The 20670-nt window shown below is 39.3% G+C and overlaps 1 protein-coding gene, 1 non-coding gene and 1 pseudogene across 2 annotated transcripts; 1 reads left to right on the forward strand and 2 right to left on the reverse strand.

The window, feature by feature from the left end:
- Window positions 1-1633: 1633 nt before the first annotated feature.
- TRNAG-CCC lies at window positions 1634-1704 on the reverse strand. The gene has a single exon. It is a non-coding gene; the product is annotated as a tRNA-Gly (tRNA).
- Window positions 1705-6467: 4763 nt separating this feature from the next.
- On the forward strand, window positions 6468-7652 carry LOC121747370 (F-box/kelch-repeat protein At3g23880-like). Its single transcript, XM_042141405.1, has one exon. The coding sequence runs from the start codon at window positions 6576-6578 to the stop codon at window positions 7488-7490; it is 915 nt and encodes a 304-aa protein (XP_041997339.1). The 5' UTR covers window positions 6468-6575; the 3' UTR covers window positions 7491-7652.
- Window positions 7653-10035: 2383 nt separating this feature from the next.
- On the reverse strand, window positions 10036-14996 carry LOC121749057 (annotated as a pseudogene).
- Window positions 14997-20670: the final 5674 nt, after the last annotated feature.

Genomic DNA, 20670 nt, shown 5'->3' on the forward strand with positions numbered 1-20670 from the left:
ACGTAATGTGCTTATTATTATAATTGTACTCATTTTTTTTATTATTCTAAACTCAATTTTAAATTTGAAAATCTAAAAAATTGTTACTAGTACTACAATTTAGAATAATTGTACGAGCACGTAATGTTCTTGATCTTTGAGGATATGACCTTTATTTAACTGCGGTAAATATACGGCCAACATATTAAAACAAGGTAATTGTCATTTAAATTAAGAAATCAAATTAACTTCTAACCAAATTCACACGGATGGTATGTTAATGCAGTGAGGTAGCTTTCTTTCCTGTTGAATTTTTAAAAGATTTTGAAAATCAACATGACAATATTTTGTAAATTGTAATTTAAATTTTGTTGTATCCACAATATCAATATCTAAATGGTAGTAATAGTAGTAGTAGTAGTAAACTGGAGTAGTAATTAGTAAATCAGTCATTGATTAGTGACCAATTGTTTTTCAATTAACTCAATGGGTGTGATTGGGCTATAAATAGTTGGGCCTCGACTATACTTTCGGCCCAAAGCCCTCAAAACAACGTTTTATACACCGACTTCATTTTAATTTGGTCCATATATTCATATTAATACTCAATCGATTCTAACTAAATGAGAAATATTAGTATGGTATACACTTGCATATGAAGTTGCGAGATTAATTAATTCTAATTCTAATCTCACATTGATAAATGAGTCTATGTCAATCTAACAATTATGAAGTTGTGAGATACTCCCTCTGTCCACGAATAGGAGTCCCGTTTTTCCAGTTTAGTTCGTCTGCAAATAGGAGCTCCGGTTCACTTTTACCATAAATAGTAATAGGGTCTCACCTTCCACTAACTCATTCCACTCACATTTCATTTAAAACTAATATATACAAGTGGGACCCCTATTCCACTAACTTTTTTCCACCCACTTTTCTTAATATTTCTTAAAACCCGTGCCGCCCATAGATGGGACTCCTAATGGCGGATAGAGGGAGTACTTCACAGTTACATTTAATAATTATATGCACTGTGCACACACGGTGAATGGTAAAGTCCACACGTGCGTGCTGCCGCCTTCTGTCACTTGCCTTACCTCTTTTCGCCAGCTTGGATCTTGGTAATTTGTCTTTCGAGCCTTATTGTTGGGCTTGGGCTTGATTTGGGCCAAGTTGTATTAATTTTTGTTTGACAAATGCACATATGATTGTATAGGTACGTTTCATGACTAATTATCGACATGAACACATATACAGGTGCATCCCTATTTCAAACGTCAATCGATATTGCCAGCAAGTTCCCACAACTATACCAGCCATGATAATCTGACATGAATGTGTTGACCATTCATGCTCCTCACTTAATGGACTACACCTATAAATAGGGTTGTCATTTCATTGCACCAATATACACATTTTTGTACAACACGACATATAAAAAGATTTATTCATCCTTATAGTGGAAACAACAACAATATTATATCAAGTTCAATTCAAACTCATTGTTTGTTTGTCATCCCATATTTTGCCTAAAAAAATATGTGCCAATTATAATAAACTAATTTACTTCGAATCAAGAAGTTCAAAAGTTTATTAAATGAGAAAACTTTTGGATTATATTGGTGATTTCTAAGCAATTAAAAAATGATGAATAAAATGCGCATCCAGGGAATCGAACCCTGGTCAGTACCGTGGGAGGGTACTATGATACCACTACACCAGATGCGCTTGTTGGCTTTTGTTGATATGGTAACATATTATAGGGATGGTATTATATTCGAACAATGTTTTGAATAATTGTTGGTAATGGTGATTATGCTTGTTTATAAAAAGAATAATATGTTGTGATTTATTAGATGAATGACTCGTTAAAAACAACTTGGAGGAATTACAGATTACAAAGCACGTAATTTGAATTTCTTTTCAGCCTTATAGGTACGATGAAATAAAAGAACTAAAAGAGTAAAGTACTATTTCATCTCATGATCTCATCCAACAATACAATTAGCTTCATTTTATTTACCTTTTTCACATTTTCTTTTCTTTACGAGTCTAAAATAGTAATTGGCTGCATTTAATAAAAAATCGGGTTCTTGTTAAAAGGACAAATGATAGATGGAGAGTTAATGAAATAAATGAAATCGAGCTATAGTAACTATCACGCATAGGCTTCAATAATTGTTTAATAAATACTAGTACTATATACTTTTCAACTGATAGCTACCCTTCTTTCAATTTGATAAATTCATCATCATATTCTACAATATATATCTAAATATTTGTTGGCATCCAAATCTTTTGCTGATGTACAAAGTTTAGGCAAATCAATATATACACTACTATAAAGTACTAATATATACATGAGTTTCGGGCTTCTAATTGATTAGGTTATAACCGAATTAGTAAGTGGACCCATAAAAACCAACCGAAACTAATCATATTTCCAAATTTGAAACCGATTTCTTGAAATAAACTTGACAAAACCATCATCCGATTTGGACATATGCCATGATTTATTTATTTTTGGAATTAATTCCATGAAATAAAACAAAAAATAGTGCCGCTCCCGAGCCGGAAGGGACTAGCTTATAGGAATGGACAACTTAGAGTGGTTGGAATATTTTTACAGAAAATGTACTCCTATATTTTTAAAAAATTACGAATTGTTTGAAAAGTTTAATAGTACTGTATTGCATGTTTCATATGGAGATGCAGCGATGATCCAATGATTTACTTTTAGCATCTGTTGTTGGAATCTAATTGCTTTTTAGTTTTTATTCATGCATGTAGATGTATATAGGTTTCTTACACATATTCTCTAGGTTTTCACATTTTTTCTTCAAATAAAATACGCCCTTAAAATATACGAAGAACTATATACAGATTGAAAATCTTTTAGAAAAATTAGGTCATTGTGACAAGTTTCAATAAAATTATATATATTTGGTGAGAAGCTAGGCCATTAAAGATTGAATTTAGCATTAATCATACTATGATTTATATCGTACACATTATTATTATTATTATTATCATCAAGTAAGATGAGATATTGATTTATATATATGTCGGAAATTGTTTAGTCGTAGCCATGATATTGATTTGGTACTAAAAAAATTGTGGTCAAAACTATAGAAATGGCTAGTGAAGTCAAGACTGAACTTTCAACTTAATTTTGTGACATTTTATTTTATAGTTAATTATTCGAGCTACTTATTTGCATACGTATAATATGACAAAGCTCTCTGTCAAGGCATATAACATTTGATGCATAGTCCCAACTAATTAATCATTATGAAAAGTAACTGATTCTGGTCTTACTTGATTCTTTTTCACTTTCTTGGTGCTACGAATGAGTGACATTTTTGGTTTTATGTTTGTCCCTTATTAATATGGCAGAGATTTTGTTTGTCATGGCAGCATGTGTAAAGTGGCAAATACATGACAGAGTGTCAACTAATTTATGTTTAGAATGAATAGAATATGTGTGATCGAAGTAAATGATTATAGCTAATTGTGATTTAAGAAAGGAAAAAAATTTAATTTTGATCAATCAAAGATAATCAAGTAAGAAAGGAGTATTATTCATTTCCTTGAAGTTTATATAGAGAGTTGGATGTAATAGAATTGATTACCCAGACACAATAGTATACACTTTTTCAAGTCTTTTATTTTATGCATTACTATTTTCATTTTTGCATTCTACTATCATGGTATCAAAGCCATTAACGATCTACAAATAATGACTAGTTCATTCATTATAATACCTAAATTATGAACCTATACAATTTCAAATTGAAGTGACCCATGGATATAAGCAAAACTATCAGCAAACTGAAATTCTCTTTGATGTGAGTCAAATTCGTCAATAAAAAATCGATGAGTTCCTTGATAGAAGGTTAAACTATCTATGAAATTGCAAAAGCTCATTGAAAAGAGCTAAAATTTCAATGAAAAATGAAGAAGCTCCATTACACAATCATAAACTATCAATAAAAATTGATTACCTAATATATTTGGCAATTCATTAACTGCAAAGTACTTATAATTATTTATAGAGGGCTGAAGTTCAACTATTTGATCCGTTTAACTAACCAAAAAACTATTCGATCTGTTTTATTTCACTAATTAAAACAAATTTCATTATATATCAAATCCTTTTCTTCCCTCGTAAATTCCCACTATGGTGACATGAATATTTGTACTCCCTTATATAAGCTATACCTTCATAGTTTTTCAATGCGCACAACTCTTGTCGAAGAAAATCGATCAAGTGAAGATTCAAAATCAAGAATCTAATTCATTCTTATTATTCAATTTTAATGATCAACCTCTTTCTTTTTTCTTTATTATTTCGTTATACATTTTCAGGTCAGAAATGGGGTGTTGGTCTCAAAATTAAGACAAACTCGATGGCCGAAGTTAGCCCTTCCGACGAGCAACAATCGCCAGCAGCCGGAGAGAAATCTCCGAGAAAAAGAGCAAAGCCGTCGAAAATGTTGCATACTACAAACTCTTTTCCTTTGCAGACGCCACCGATTGGGCATTGATGGTGATCGGAGTAATAACATCCGTGGCGAGCGGTTTGGCTTTGCCGGTCATGACTTTCCTCTACGGAGAATTAGCCAACGCGTTCGACCACAACGTTGGTAACCAAGCCGTTGTCCATGAAGTCTCCAAGGTACTATAAAATCTCTTTGGTTGCAAATTTATCACAAGAAAATGAGAAACAAATTTATCATGCCATAGTGTTTTCGGCCGACCCTAAGGGAAAATTAGGCCCCGATGCTCGAAACATTGTTAAGTGATATGATATGATTGAATTTGTGTAGGTGGCCTTAAGGTTCTTTTATCTTGCCTTGGGGTCAGGAGTAGCTGCTTTTTCACGTAAGTATTGAAAACAATTAGCTCATATAGTATATATTTGAAATATAACACAATATAAGCAATTAATATATTTCTACATTTATTTTTGTTTTGTCAAATATTGGCAGAGGTGTCTTGCTGGATGATCACAGGAGAAAGGCAGGCTGCTCGGATTCCAAACTTATACTGAGGTATAAGTTTTATTTAATCAATTACACATCATTAATATATGTCGGAGAAATTTGATTTATGTTCCGCTTGACATGATTCAATTAGGGCTAAATTGTTAGATGGATTACTATATTTTAATTTGATTTATGTTCCATCGGAACAAATGACGTGGCAAGTTCAATCTCGTTGTTTTTTATTATTGAACTCGCCACTTCACTTTTTGGTCTCACTTTGTCAATAGTCATTGTCACGCCAGTTTTGATTTGGTCGGAGTTTGAATTAATGAGAACATCTTACGTGCATTGGTGTTTATGTAGATATTTCAATTCTCAATTATGGGGGGAAATCTCATAGTACTATAAATTAAAACTGGTTGATTTACATATAATTAATCTTGTTTGGTTAAACATTCTTTTATGTGGACAACTTTTAGCATTTAGTATGACATAAAGCATGTTTTTCCTTGAGAATTTCTTAAAGCTAAACAAAGAAATTGCGCTACACAAAACATGATAGTAGTAGTTTAATTGAATTGAATCCGATCCAAATTGAAGGATTTGGTCTGAATCGATGTGATGCAGAAGTTGTACGAGGAAGCGACTCAAGTTGCGAGTGATGGTGTAGGAAATATTAGAACCGTAGCTTCATTTTGCGCGGAGGAGAAGGTGATGGAGCTTCACGGGCAAAAATGCAAGCAGCCGGTGAAACTAGGGACGAAGCACGGGAGCTTTCCATGTGGCGAGACAAGGGGGACGAGACGGGATGCAGGTGGTCTAATGTTTCAAGAGTCGGGGTACAGATTATCAGCTCCGAAACCACATATACATTCGAACTAGTAGATTGGATACTTAGGTTTCTATCTTTGTCAATTGACAACATTTGGTTAATCACATTTGCATAGGTCGGTCCCCATACTAATAATCTTTAAACACTTGTAGGGATGATGATGAGTAGAGGCACGGTCACGGTCATGGATAACATCAAAACCAGGACTATATATCTGTTATACAACTGCACAACCTACCATGTAAATCTAATTCTTCAACTCTGCCCAAAATTCACCCACAAATCAACATCATTAAAACTCACCTCCTGCGAGATGCAACTATACCACAGTATGGGCGTCATGCGTCGTTCTCAATTGCAAAATTTGTCCATCATCATATGTAAATGTTCCCACAATTCTAATTCACTACTACTACTACTACTACTTTAATTGTATTTAAATTAAAATCACAATTCTTCTTTAATAAACTAATGTACTATACGGCATTATAAATCTTTAAACTACATAATCATGAATCAAACTAGGAGATAACTTAAATAAAGATCACACTAATCGGATGCTATATTATTGTAATCTCTTTTTTTTGGCAATTATTCACATCATATATATATAGACTTAGAGAAAGCTATACAAGGTAAAATATAATCACCGTAATTATCTCAATCAAATCTCCCTAAAATCTCGGCCTATAATCTCCTCCTAATACCTGTAAGATACTCCATATCTTCTTTCAACACTATAAACCTAAGTTTTTATTAAGAAATAAACTTAGGAGCAGATGGATACCCAAACTCTCTATCTTCCTAAAGAAATGATCGAAGAAATACTATCAAATCTTCCCGTTAAACCACTCTTGAGATTCAGGTGCGTTTCGAAATCATGGTGCTGTTTAATCGGCAGCAACCAATTCATCAAAACCCATCTCCAGAAATCAAAACCAAGTCATGAGCGTTGGCAAAGCATCTTCATGTCCGATTCCAAAAACCCTAACCATCGGTTAAACCGATGCCCTCGTGATGATCTGATTCCCATAGATGATCCGATTAACCATCATCTCATCCCCGGCAGTAAATTTGTGGGTCATATCAATGGGTTGGTGTGTATTCGCAATTTACCAGCTTTATTCTTTTTGTGGAACCCAACCACTAGAATCTCCATCCAATTAACCAAACCAGACTGTGAGCTTGAATGTATCGTGAAATCAGGGTTTGGTTGGGATCCCCAAAGTGATGCATACAAGGTGTTCGCTGTTTTGTCTAAAAAGAAAACAAGGATGAGTAAGATTTACAGCAGCAAAACAAATTCATGGAAAACAGTAGAGCAGCACGGGAGTCTTGATTTGGTTGATGTGGATGGGGAGTTTTCTTGTGGGAGGATCTGCTGGCTTGAGAGAAATGGATGGATTGAAACATTCGACTTGAGGAGTGAGGTGTTTGGGAGGATAGAGCTTCACTGGAAACAAATGGCTGGCGATCACCTCTGGTTGAAGTCGTGGATTCAATACGACCTTTGTGTGGTGTACTATGATTCAGACAAGAAAATGAAGAAAGTTTGGCTGCTATTGCCTCTACATGGAGAGAAGCAGGCTTGGTTTGAATTGGATACGCGCGGTGCTTGCATTCCTTATTCTAATTCGAAGACTTGTTACTGTGTTGAGAGTTTAGTGCCACCAGTTTCTCAGAAGAGTGCTTGAAGAATATGGTTATGGTATTAGTTAGTTTTATGCTTTCTACGTTTTGTTTTGTTTTTTGGTTAATTATAAATTTTACGAACTAAGTTTGTTGATTTAAGTTTGTTTACATGAACAAACTTATCTTGATGATTTAAGTTTGTTTACCTTGGTGGTTTATTTCCATAATTTACTTGATTAGTTAGGGTTTTGGTGATTTAAGTTTGTTTACATGAACAAACTTATCTTGGTGATTTATTTCCATATTTTATCTGATTAGTTGGTGTTTTATTTTGATGTTAATTACTTGTTTATGTCATCTTGTTACTATTAATTTTGTGATTGGGGACCATTACTCGATTTATTTCCATATTTAATACTCTAATGATCTGATTTGTTTATGATATGCTGCTTGATAAATGATAGACTCATTGTGGTTCTTAACTGATTTTATGATTTTGGTCCAAAACATTATCTTTTGAATTATTCGGTTCGGTCTTTCACAAATAAAAACGGGTCACATTTGTCCAAATTTGACGGAACCGGTGAATATGGACTTACCTGATTTTGACCATATGAATTAAAAATGACAAGGGGCAATGGGCTGAGGAGTTGCTGGGGAAGTCCTGAAAGGGACAGCAGACGGTTGGAGGGGCGATGAAAACATAGGAGGGCCAGGGGGAGTGCTCAAATGAGGAGGGGGCATCCCATTAACCGGAGACGGCAAATTAGGGGTCTTGATCGACGGAGGAGGTATCTGATTCGGCTGTATCAGCACCGGGGGAGGTGGACCACCGAATCCTCCTCGATGCATCTAAATTAGAGGGTGAAACAGTAGACGAGTAACCGCCGCCGCCGCTAGAAGAAGAAGACTGCTGCTGTCTATTGGCCATTAGGAATTAGGATTCACTGTTTTCCCATCCGATTCTGAAAAATGAATTATAGATCTAGGTAACCTTCAATTAAGCCTATGAATTATGGATCAGATCGACCGAGTGGCGGAGAGAATCGGTGTGTGGAAGTTTCTCCGGTGAAATAAATCGTCGAATTTGACGGCAAAACCCAGCCGATCTTCCTTCAGCTCGACGGCAACGGATTAAGCCTGATTTCACTGTAACATAGAGCAAAGGAGGTGGATCGGACGAAAATGAATGATCGCAATTACATTTACATTTGCATTATTATCATTTTTAAATTAATTAAAAATGATTAATTAGGTTAAATCGAGTAAATAATTTAAAAGATAATGTTTAAGATCAAAATCGTAAAATCGCGGATCAAAATGGGCCTTTAGTCTAAATGATAATGTCATCCTTATCTCCATAATTTAATTGAAGAGTTTATAATTTGATTTTGAGAGATATATTTTATTTAAATAATATATGATTTGGTTTTATTTTGATTTATTTCGGGACATCTTTATGATTAAATTTATTTCTATTAGTACGAGATATCCTCCAAATCTTAGTAGAAATGTACCGGCATGCAATTCATAAGAAATCAGGCAATAATTTGAACGCATTTGCGAGAATGTTTGCGCTTTATGCATAGCGAATATATTCACTATATAATTTTAGAGCAAGTTATTTGGTATTTTTGTTTAGTTAGTGTGAATATTTTCTAAAAAAGTGAAATGACTTAATTTTAATGGAATGATTAAAAATGAAGCATGATTCAACACTAGTGTCACGATGGGAGTGTAAAATATTTTCATTATTGCTTTTATCAAATAATATATTTATAATTATAATAGGACTGAAAAATTGTGTTATTATTAAGTTGTCTTGACAACCCATTAAGATTTAAGAACACTAAATATTAAGAAAACCATCAATCCAAACACGATACCAACTTGCTACATTGAAATACGAAAATAATCCACATTCAACATACCCTGACATCACGTGATAGCCATACGACACGGCATGAAAGGATATGAAGTAGCGACATATTGACAAGATGGTTATTAGTGGCGGATTCAGTATTTTCTATTTGGGATTTGATAAATAATTATAATGATTCGAAACTTCAAATTCTAATCTATCCTTTTTCCCAATCCCTTATATTGTACTCCCTCCGTCTCATGTTACTCGCACTTTTCATTTTTAAATTTGGGATTAATTTTTTAGTATAATTAAATTAGAATTTTAAATGTAATAAGACATCACTTAATAAATGAACTCTTAACTTAAACTAACATATTAATTAAATACATTAATTCTAACTTAAACTATAAATAGTGTAAGTAGTTTGAGATAAGTTGAAATGAAACAGTGCAAGTAACATGAGACGGAGGGATTAGTATAATTTGTTTCTCAATTAAATTTATGATTTTATTTTTATTGGAGTATTAAAAACATCATGAAAATATGTATTCGAAGAAAATCGATTAGATAAAAAATAATATGGCACATGCACCAAAAGATAATTGCATTATTATCTGTACATATATAAAGGGGAATTTTGGGAAAAATAACCGAAATGCTATTATGAATATTATAATAAATTAGAATAAAAAAATTTATAAATAAATACTTTCGGTTACTCATCCATTTGGTTGTACAATTAATGAATTAATTGAGGAATGATAAGAGTCAATAGAATCAAAGGGAATTTACAGAGAATTTTAAGAAAGATAACGGAAATGAAGAGTCTTAATCAAATCTCTATAAAAGGAACAAAAAAATGATGAAGTAATGAGAGAGAGAATCAATTAGAACATGTGTTTTAGTATGCAGGTAGAGATGCTGAGAATTGTGGATATCTAGCTCAGAAAATTGTGTGATATTTGTGGGGAAGAAGTGAGAACACAAGCAGAGCCGTGAAGACTTTCCTTTTACAATATTTCTTAAGGAATTATTCTCAAGGTACTAGGAATTCACACCAACATTACCAAGGCAGACGAACGTCCAAGCTACCCGCGCCCGCCCCCGTGCCTGCGCCTGTGCCCGCGCCCCCCGCTCGTGCTAGTGCTTGCGCTTGTCGATGCCTCAGCAGTATCATCAACATCACTGGACACAGCTGGTCTATCTGGCGTCCTGAGCATTTCTCTGAATAAGGGCACAGCTGGTGTATTTGGCGTCCTGAGCATTTCTCTGAAAAAGGACTCCAGAGGAATAGCTACGTCACCCTTTTCCATAGTGATTTCGTGTCCCAGCATATCTCGGAGCACCGACCCCTGGCTAGGTAAAGGCAAGGCTTCTGCATGCATTTCACCACGGACAGCAACTGGAGCAGAAGAACTAGAACCCGCAACAATAGACGACGCTTTCTGGGGTACTGCAATAGGATACACACACATAAATATATTAAAGTGCCGATATTCACAACCATCACTGCTATGAGCAAGCTATTTGACAAGTCTGTGATCCATTTTTATTATAGTGGTGTCAAGAATGTGGTATTTCCTAAATACTAAAGACCAGGCAACATAAACTATTAAAATAAAAAACCAAGTATCTACCAGCATGGGTTGGGGTGCAGCTTATGATTGCCAAATAAATAAGGATAGAAAAGAGACACGCTTATACCAATTAGCAGCTGCATCATTGTCTGACTGAAATTAATTTGCAGGAAACAGAAACTATTAGTGGAGTATCATTTATAATACAGGTAGAACCTGAATCCTACAGCCTACAACAATCATTTTACCTCATCCTAAACTACAGGCTCTTCCTAAATTCCTAATACCAAAAGCACTTATTAGTTCATAACTTATCAAAAGAAACAGACCCAATACAACTAAAATGCTAGAAGACAACCCACAAAAAAAGAGAAAAGTCTGCACATATGATACCTTGGATATTCTGTTTCATCCTTATCTTTAGTAAAACTGAGTTTAATACTGTGCGAGCATAAACAAGCTGGATTGTTGCAAGACTGAAACGAAATAACAACAAACCAGAATAATTATGTATTCGCATGTTCAATATGAAATGAAATAAATATATCTTGATACCTTGTGACCTTATCCCAAAGAGAGGGTAAAGTGTACTCATTGGGCTCCCCAGAGGCAACCCCATAGAAAAGCTTTAGGCTCTCGTACGAGTGGAAATTCCTGTTCCTGATGGTGTCAACTTCCTCTGATAGCCAGGAAGCTACGTTCTCGATTATGGCCTCAGCGATGTAAGATGCCTGCACCTCCCCAGGGGCAAGCATGGCGGATTTGCTCGAATGGTTTGTTTTGCATATCTTGAAATCGAAAGATAGAGCTCCCCAGTTGTACTTCTTTAATACGCCTATCATTTTGTTCGGCAAAATGGGGCTTATGTTTGCACCTATCCCTGCATTCACCAATACGTCGAGATGCAAGGCCGTGATCTTCCCGTCTGATTTGAACCCCACACTGTATGTTATTTTCATAGGATGCCTTCCTCCAGCTATTATCATGTCAGTCTTTCGACCTACATACATCCGTACAGGACGCTGTAGTTTGTAAGCTGCAAGGGCACATGCTGTCGAAATCTGAAAATTCACACACAAAAAGTGGACAGTGAGTTAAGATATAAACCACAGATTGAAGATCAAAATAATGAACCAATCATATACTCACAGGCATTGCTTTAATTGACTTTCCACCAAGGCCGCCACCAACTCTTCTTGTGTGAACTCGGACATTATGCCCGGGAACACCGAGGCATTGTGCAATGACTCTGAGCAAACTCGGGGGACTGGCTCGAAGTGTAAACAGCCATACAGTTGTCCTCATCTGGAACTGCCAGAGTCGTTTGTGTCTCCATGTAAAAATAATACTGTGAACCGAGTCTTATATGAAAATGTCAATTCAAATGTCAAAAACCAATAAGAAAACAACATTATCGAACTTAACAGCCAGATTTACAAAGTGTGTGCAACGGACCAGAGTGAAAGGACGTTCAAATCATTTTTTCAATACATTTCTGTCTACAATAAGACGAAGAGACTATTTTCTTCCTTATTTACTACAGAAATAAACAATCATATTATCACTAGATTTATTCCTTTTTCTACTTTGCAAAAATAGGCGATCAACGTATCTCAGTGGAGAGAATCTTTGTGATCAGCTTCAGCCATTCCTTTTGCAAAATCATCAACCATTTGTGGATAGAGAAAAGGAGGAACGTAGTAGAAACTTGAACGTTCCACAGCCTCTTCAACAGTCAAAATTGGTGGATCTAAGCCTTCTGTATCATAATCAACTACAGCATTTTTTGCAGCCAAATTGGCATTCTTCTGCGTGTCTGCAACATGAGACATCATTGTTTTTAGTTGTAACGAAAAGAGAAGTTTATCACAGTTAGTTGATTCAAGGAAGAGAGGAATAACCACATGAGCTATGATATCACCGCAACACTTAGCGATATCTTCTGAAAACAAAGGTTCACTGAATATGCTCAGACATCCTACATTCTCGCCTTCTTTTAGGGATATCTTTTGCAGTAATAACATTGGGTGCTTGAGCTAGTCGCGGATGATTCTTGAATGAAATGCCTTTGACTCGAGCTAGTGGCTTGGTGCTACAAATAAGTGCTCCATACAAACAGTTAGTGGGTGAAAGGATGTCATCCACGAAAACGGCCTCACCTACACATTGTATTAACAGTAAGGCAGAGTTTCTCAAATATTTTGGAGGAAACAGGGGGTCAAGTTTAAGATAAAGCAATATAAACAAAAGCGGTAAGAACACAACGAACCAGAAGCTTGGATTGCAGCACCCAATTTAGGCATCGGTTCACCCACTGGATGATACTCTGTACTAGATCCCACAACCTGTTTTGCAGATGATAGCAATGGCTGGTTTCCTGTATCAGCCCCTTCCAGCAACGAATCGTTCTGTTTCTCGTTAGATAAACCACCAGATATTGCAGAACCGACACTTGAGAAACTGTTAAGAAACTCGAAAAGGAAACCAACAGCTAAGCTTGACCTGTATGCAGCATGAGAAGTGCCTTCTTCAGATACAACATCACCTTTCAGCAGTTTGGTTGCTTCATCCAAAACTTCAAGGCTGAGATACTCCTCGACTTTCCTTGCCCTCGTTGCGTGTTTTGTTCCATAAGCACCGAAAGCCAGTTGGATATTATTCACTAGACTTCCATTTGTATCAGGAGATATAAGGCTGCATTCAAATAGGGCAACGCGTTGCCAAGAGACCATGGTGCAGCACGGTAGGTCTCAAACAACAATCTTGAACTAGTTTGAACTGAGCCATTGATCCTTTTCGGGTCCAGAAAAGGTATGTGAACAGTCAAAAGGACAGTTGGAGTCCAATGGCAGTCTGCTCAGGAACTCCTCTATTGTAATCTTTTAGTGTTTATGACCGGACATTATGCTCACACTTGCTCCCACAACAAGAAGCAATGTAACAATATCTGAAGGAAAATACTTCCTTTGCGCCATAATCAGATTTCCACCGAACCAGCAGAGTTCCTGACAAAGCCGGCTGCTACCTTTTCCATATGGTCAGCAATTTTGCTGAACACAAGTTCTCCATTTTCACTATCTTCTCTCAGATAAAATACAACTTTTGAAATTGACAGAGCAGCTCCTAGTTCGATTCCTGATACGTCCCTTTTAATCACTGAAAGTTCGGGGATGTACCTCCGATCAATGTATCTCTCGTACACCTCCGTTTCATTGTGATAGCCATTCGCAGTGTTGCCAATGACTAGTTGAGGCTCACGCCCTTGCCAACCATATCAGAATGCAACAAATTGTGAAACCCCTCAAGAGATGCAGGGCTATACCATGAGTTCTTTTTAGAATTCAAAAGCCTTGTCGACCTGCATTCACCTCCCATATATGAACAGGCATGATACTTTCGATTATACAATGGTAAACTACTAACTTTCTTTTCATTCTTATCTCCCTTTCTCCAAAAATAGTTGATTCCCAAATCTTCTAAATCGACATCTGCAGCAAAACTCTTGCAGGCATCGGCAATTATGTAACCGTGCACCTGCTAAGGTTCCCTGATATAGCCTTCTCGGCCTCAGAAGCGGTTATCTTGGAGAATCAATTCGAAGGCTCAGCCAGTTCTGAATCCTCAGCATTCGCGAGTGCTGATAACAGTAACATGCACATTCCCGGAGTGCAAAAGCCGCATTGAGAGGCATGAAATCCGGCAAACCTTTGATGGATTGGATGAAATCCGTTTTTCGCATTTCCAAGGCCTTCACTTGTGGTGATTGAGCAGCCATTTATGCAGCAAACAAGCGTGAGACACGAACTCACGGTGAAAGTTTTGACCTTTTAGAGCGTGGAGTCGTATTTCGACACCGCAACAACACAAGCTCCACAACCACCTGAAGAGCTCCCATTTTGTCAATTATAGACCACAACACAGCACTTCAAACACACACACACTCTCTTTTCAAGTAGTCAACACCAAAATTTTGGAAAAAAAAAAGATCCAAACTTTCTGATTAGCATTTAGTAATTCTGTCTTAACATCCAAACATTCTCAACAGATTGAAGAAAACTTTACAGAAAATGAAAGCAATTTCTTCAAGATTAACCAAAATCAAGAGACAATTTCAATGCTAAGACCATTGTACAGGAAAACCACTTAAAGTTAAAACAGTAATACTATATCAGCAAGAATGAATTCACCTTTTTTATCAGTAAAGCTCAAAGGAAAGAAAGAAAAGATCCACCACCACCTAAACACTCACATGCTCTCTCTCTAGTTTTTTAGTAGAAGATAAGCATTAACACATTAGCCATAAAAAAAGTGAGATTTTGGTTTCCCACATAGAGTTACAATTACAACTATTAGCCATAAAGGAAAGATTGGATTTTGAAAGAGCCCTCCTATCAAGAATCACAAATTCAACACACACACACGCAACCAAGCTTAGCACTCTTGAAAGGGGTGCTGGATCGGAGAAAGTCGGGACGGGTTGATCCCCGGCAGCTCAAACCTCCGGCCTTTCACCTCAAAGGCCAAGTGATGGGGTACGGACTAAACAAGCCCAACAGCAATGACGGCCCATCAGCCCGAAGCCCAAGGAAGAGTATGAGTTCGGCATGACCAAAGAGTTCGGATGAGTTCGGCATTACCAAAGAGTTCGGCCTCAGCCTACAGCTCGATAAAAGCCAACCAATCAAGCTCTGCTCTCAGGTCGGCATCAAGCTCTACTCTCAGATCGGCAACCAAAGCAGTTCGGTCTCAGTATTCGACCGAACAAGGAGTTAGTGGACCCATGCAGGATTTCCACAACTTCCAACACACCCACTACCACGTGGCGTCAACTCAGGCCACGATCTTAGGCCATGACCTACACGACATCCACGACCTAGAGTGATGATGTAAGCCACGATCTTAGTTCAATGTATAAATAGAACTTAGATCTGGTAGAAAAGGGTTAGAATCTCTCTAGAGAAATAATCATATAGCAAGTCTGTGTTGTAAGCTGTAATTCGCAGATCAAGCAATACAAACCTGCCCCCATTTCTCCCCGTGGACGTAGATTTACCTCTGTAAATCGAACCACGTAAAATTCTCTGTGTCGTAATTTATTTTTACGAGCATTTATCATCATCAAAAATTCGCCGATTCATCACTGGCGCCGTCTGTGGGAAACAGAGAACCAAATTTGTGATAAAGCGAATTTTTGACCATTTTTTCAACCCAAAAAATGCATACCAGATCGCAGAGTACCCGTATTCCTGCCCGTGAGAACCAGGAGGAAGCCAATCCATCCCATAGGTCTGGAAAACAGCCTAGGGATAAATCCACCACCAGTTCTCATGGCGGAGGAACAAGCCGCTCCAAAAGCCGTCACACCGAGTCTTCCCAGCAGCCCGATTTGAACGGGGCTGTCAAGCTGTTTTTGGCTGAAAAGCAGGAGGAATTCTTAACCTTCCTGCAGAGAAGCCAAAAGCAGCCGGAGGCGAAAACGGCGGATTCTCCCTCTCCCTCCATACGAGACAGTCACTACCGCAGTAGTGTCATGTCTTCCAGGAGAAAGAATCCTCGGTACCGGAATCACAGGCGAACTCCATCTCCTCCATACCGAAGAAATGTCGGGTTCGCCATGTACGGAGCATTGAGGACTCCGTTCTCGGACGATATTACCCGAACTCCCCTTCCACAGAACTACCGAACTCCGTCGATGACTTATGACGGGTCGGTGAATCCTCATGACTTCCTGGGACGCTATCAGTATAACATGGCGAACCAGGGTCTCAATGAGGTCCACATGTGCAAGCTGTTTCCCGAGCTGCTAATCGGGAACGCAAGAAGGTGGTTCGATAGCCTCCCTCAAGGCAGCATTAGATCCTACCGAGATCTAATGGATGCTTTCCACAGGAGGTTCTTTCAGAAAGCGGAAGCCAGAAGCACTTCGGCTCAGCTGCTTTCTATACGTCAAGGTCGCGACGAAAAGATCAGCGATTTTATGACGAGATTCCACAAGGAATGCCTACAAGTAGATAATCTCAATGATCTACTTGTCATTTCGGCATTCCAAAATGGAATCCTGCCCGGAGCTCTCTACAGAAAGCTCGTGGAGTGCGGTCCGCTAACAGCTCAAGAGATGTGGGACATTGCGGACAAGTTTTCTCGTGCCGATGAGGCAGACCGTCGAAAACGGTCTTTAGACAGCTCATCCAGAGAAGACAAAAAGAAGCCCGGTCATAGCGATCAGAGGCATCCTCGCCGAACACCTTCTCCACTAAAGGAGAGATAGCGGTCATCCGAGGTGATCGAAAAAGAGCAAGTGTGTTCGCAGATTGCGCTTAAAAGTGCCGAGCAATCAGTTCGGCACCATCAAGCATAGCAATCACAGCAGCCGGAATCAGAGGCCGGCGAAATGGCCGAAGTCACACCGGAGCCGAACTCGATGGTGTACGGCACTGAAGCCGTGATTCGGTTGAGATCGGCATATCCAGTCCCCGAACTCAATTTCTCCTCAGAAATGAATGGTGATGGACTGAGAGCCGAACTAGATCTTGCCGAAGAAAGAAGAGAATTGGCCTGCCTAAAAGCAGCCAAGTACAAGGAGCAAGTAGCCCGGTATTACAACCAAAGGGTGAAGAAGCTGCAATTTCAAGTGGGAGATCTCGTCTTGAGAAACAACGAAGTAAGCCGAGCAGAAAAGCTGGGCGAACTCGAGCCCACATAGGAAGGTCCATATCGGGTGTCAGAAGTCCTCGGCAAAGGGTCTTAAAAATTGACTCACGCGTCAGGAGCACAAGTACCCCGAACATGGTACGTTTCCAACCTCAAGAAGTTCCATTTGTAAGAGACAGTCCGGTCAGTCAGTCTTATGTGTTTTCTTTGTTTTTTACTTGTTCTTGTCTCTACGTGCGTTGTGTCTGTCTATGTGAGTGTCGTCTCTTACAAATAAAACTGAGGTATCTCGTTCTTCAAAGGCTGATCCCCTTTTTAGAACATACAAGCCAACGATTGTGCGTCAAAGCTTCTAAAGAGGATACAAGACCACAATTCAGCTTAAACAAGCAGTTCGTCTGAAACGAGCTGCAACAAGCCCACGATTGTGTGTCAAAGCTTCTAAAGAGGATACAAGACCACAATTCTGCTTAAGAATCAAGCACTTCGTCTGAAACGAACTGCAACAAAAGTCCGATTCTCGCGATAAAACTTGCCTGAATTAGGACAAGGGAAAGTCCAATCCACGCGATAAAACTCGCCGAATTAGGACGACCAAGTTCGGTCAAAGCAGTTTACCTCATAAGACCGAGGACGACCATGTCTAGTCAAAGAGGTTTACTGCATAAGACCACTTCGGTTAACTGGGAAAGTCCGATCCACGCGATAAAACTCGCCGAATTAGGACAAGGGAAAGTTCGATCCCGGCGACGAAAATCGCCAAATTAGAACACAAAGACGAGTCCGGTCAAAGATGTTTATTTCATCAGACCAAAGACGAGTCCGGTCAAAGATGTTTATTTCATCAGACCAAAGACGAGTCCGGTCAAAGATGTTTATTTCATCAGACCAAAGACGAGTCCGGTCAAAGATGTTTATTTCATCAGACCAAAGACGAGTCCGGTCAAAGATGTTTATTTCATCAGACCAAAGACGAGTCCGGTCAAAGATGTTTATTTCATCAGACCAAAGACGAGTCCGGTCAAAGATGTTTATTTCATCAGACCAAAGACGAGTCCGGTCAAAGATGTTTATTTCATCAGACCAAAGACGAGTCCGGTCAAAGATGTTTATTTCATCAGACCAAAGACGAGTCCGGTCAAAGATGTTTATTTCATCAGACCAAAGACGAGTCCGGTCAAAGATGTTTATTTCATCAGACCAAAGACGAGTCCGGTCAAAGATGTTTATTTCATCAGACCAAAGACAAGTCCGGTCAAAGAAGTTTACTTCATAAGACCGAGGACAAGTACGATGAAATTTTTTCGCTAAGCTGTAAATACACAGTGTTAGAAGCGAAAACAAAAACAAAATTTCATTTTCAAATCTTGTTCGGCACACAACTCCGCTACCCTACAAGATGGCGTTACGCTATTACAAAGGACTATTCTACTGTCCAGGGTTGCTAAAGTTGAGCCATCTATTCACAAAATCCTCGTGAAGCTGAGTTCGGGCGTTCCAGGCAGCTGCAGAATAAGCAGGTCGACGAGATGCTCTAATCGACCTGCCACCTCTTCTCTGAGCCCGGGAAGCCCTAGCACCTCGGCGGCGAAGAGTCTCTTCACGAAGCATTTGTTGATCTTGCTCACTCATAATCACAGCTCCTCTACGAACTTCAGCCTGTTCTCGTCTTGACGTTTCCGGCTGTTCCAGAGTTCGTTGCTGACTTGGAGTACGGTTTTGAGCAAGTGAATCAAAGGTTTGATCTGGAGTGCGAGCATCTGTTGGCACGATATGCCGAAGGAATCTTTCTATGGAGGGGCGCCGAGAAAGAACAATGTTGTACCGAGAAGCCCAGCGCCGCAATGATGTCACGACTTGTTGGCAAGCCGAGCTCTCCAGCGCATTGTTCCTCCGGAGTACATTATATTCCTCCCACAGTTCGTCAACTCGACTCTGAACATCTGATATGGTCATTCCCCCGCGCACACGGATGTAATCCTCGTACGCAGTCCTCTCAGCAATGGTCGTATTCAGCTCGGCCTCCAGATCATTCTTATCGGACTCTAAGTCCTTATTATCGGCATCCAGCTTCACCAAACGAGCCAGAAGCTCGTCATTCTTCGTCTGATCGGCTATAGCTCTTTTCTCAGCTTCGTCTAAAGCCGAAGAGTACAGCCGCTTCCAGTGAAGTACCTCCAGCTCCTTGAGAGTTAAGAATACAAAGCAGCTACGTCAGTTCGGCATTTCAGCTTACCGAGCAGGTAGTAAACCACAACAGGAGTAAGAGAGTACGAAAGGCTATACGAAGACACAAGAGCAGAAAGAAGAATTTTTTCATTCATAAGAAAAAAATTTTTCTATACAAGGAGGGCTTCAAGGCCATTTTACATAAAGGAAGAAACTAAACTAAGAGAAGGGAGACGAAATCATACTTCGCTAGCTTCGTCTCCACCTTCTCGGTGAGGTTCAGCTTCCTTCTCATCTGCTTCAGCTTCAGCCTCTGCCTCCTTGCTCTCCTCAGCCTGCTCGGCGCCACCGTAGCCGATCTGCTGCGTCTCCTGATCGGCTTCCTTCTCCGGATGCCCGGCTCGCTCGACTTCGGCCTCCCGCTCCAGCGGCTCGGCCTCACCCTCTCCGTTGTAAGTCGAAGCGGGTGAAACGGGTCCCACGGAGGCAAAGATAGCCTCCAGGTTCTCGTCCCGATCAGCTCGACAACTCCGGACTCGGTCTGCAGAAAGCAGGACCGAGGATGAAGCGAGCTCCTCAAGGAGCGGCAGATTCTGAAGCCGAGCTGCTATCTCTCGGCTGTACAGAGGCAGCACGACATCGGCCCCCTGCTCGCCCTTATCGGCAATTAGCCTTACCAGGCTACCGACAAAGGCCGAGAACTGGCTGCTCAAAAAGAGTTTCTCCGTGTAAACACGGAGAGCCTCCCCTTGGGCAACCACGGCAGCAGCATCGCTCCGCTTCGCCTGCTCTCGCTGGATGACGAGCTGGTTTTTGGCAAACTGAGCTTCATCCTGGGCCGAAATCCTAGCAGCTCTGGCCTTCTCAAATTTAGCCTCAGCCTGTTCGGCCCGATGACAAGCAGCCGCCAACTTCCTCTGCATCTCGGCATAGTCATTGGACGCTTTGGAGAGTTCGACGGCGACGAGCTTGGAGAGCATA

The sequence above is a fragment of the Salvia splendens genome, chromosome 9, assembly GCF_004379255.2.
Source record: "Salvia splendens isolate huo1 chromosome 9, SspV2, whole genome shotgun sequence".
In the NCBI taxonomy this organism is placed as follows: Eukaryota; Viridiplantae; Streptophyta; class Magnoliopsida; order Lamiales; family Lamiaceae; genus Salvia; species Salvia splendens.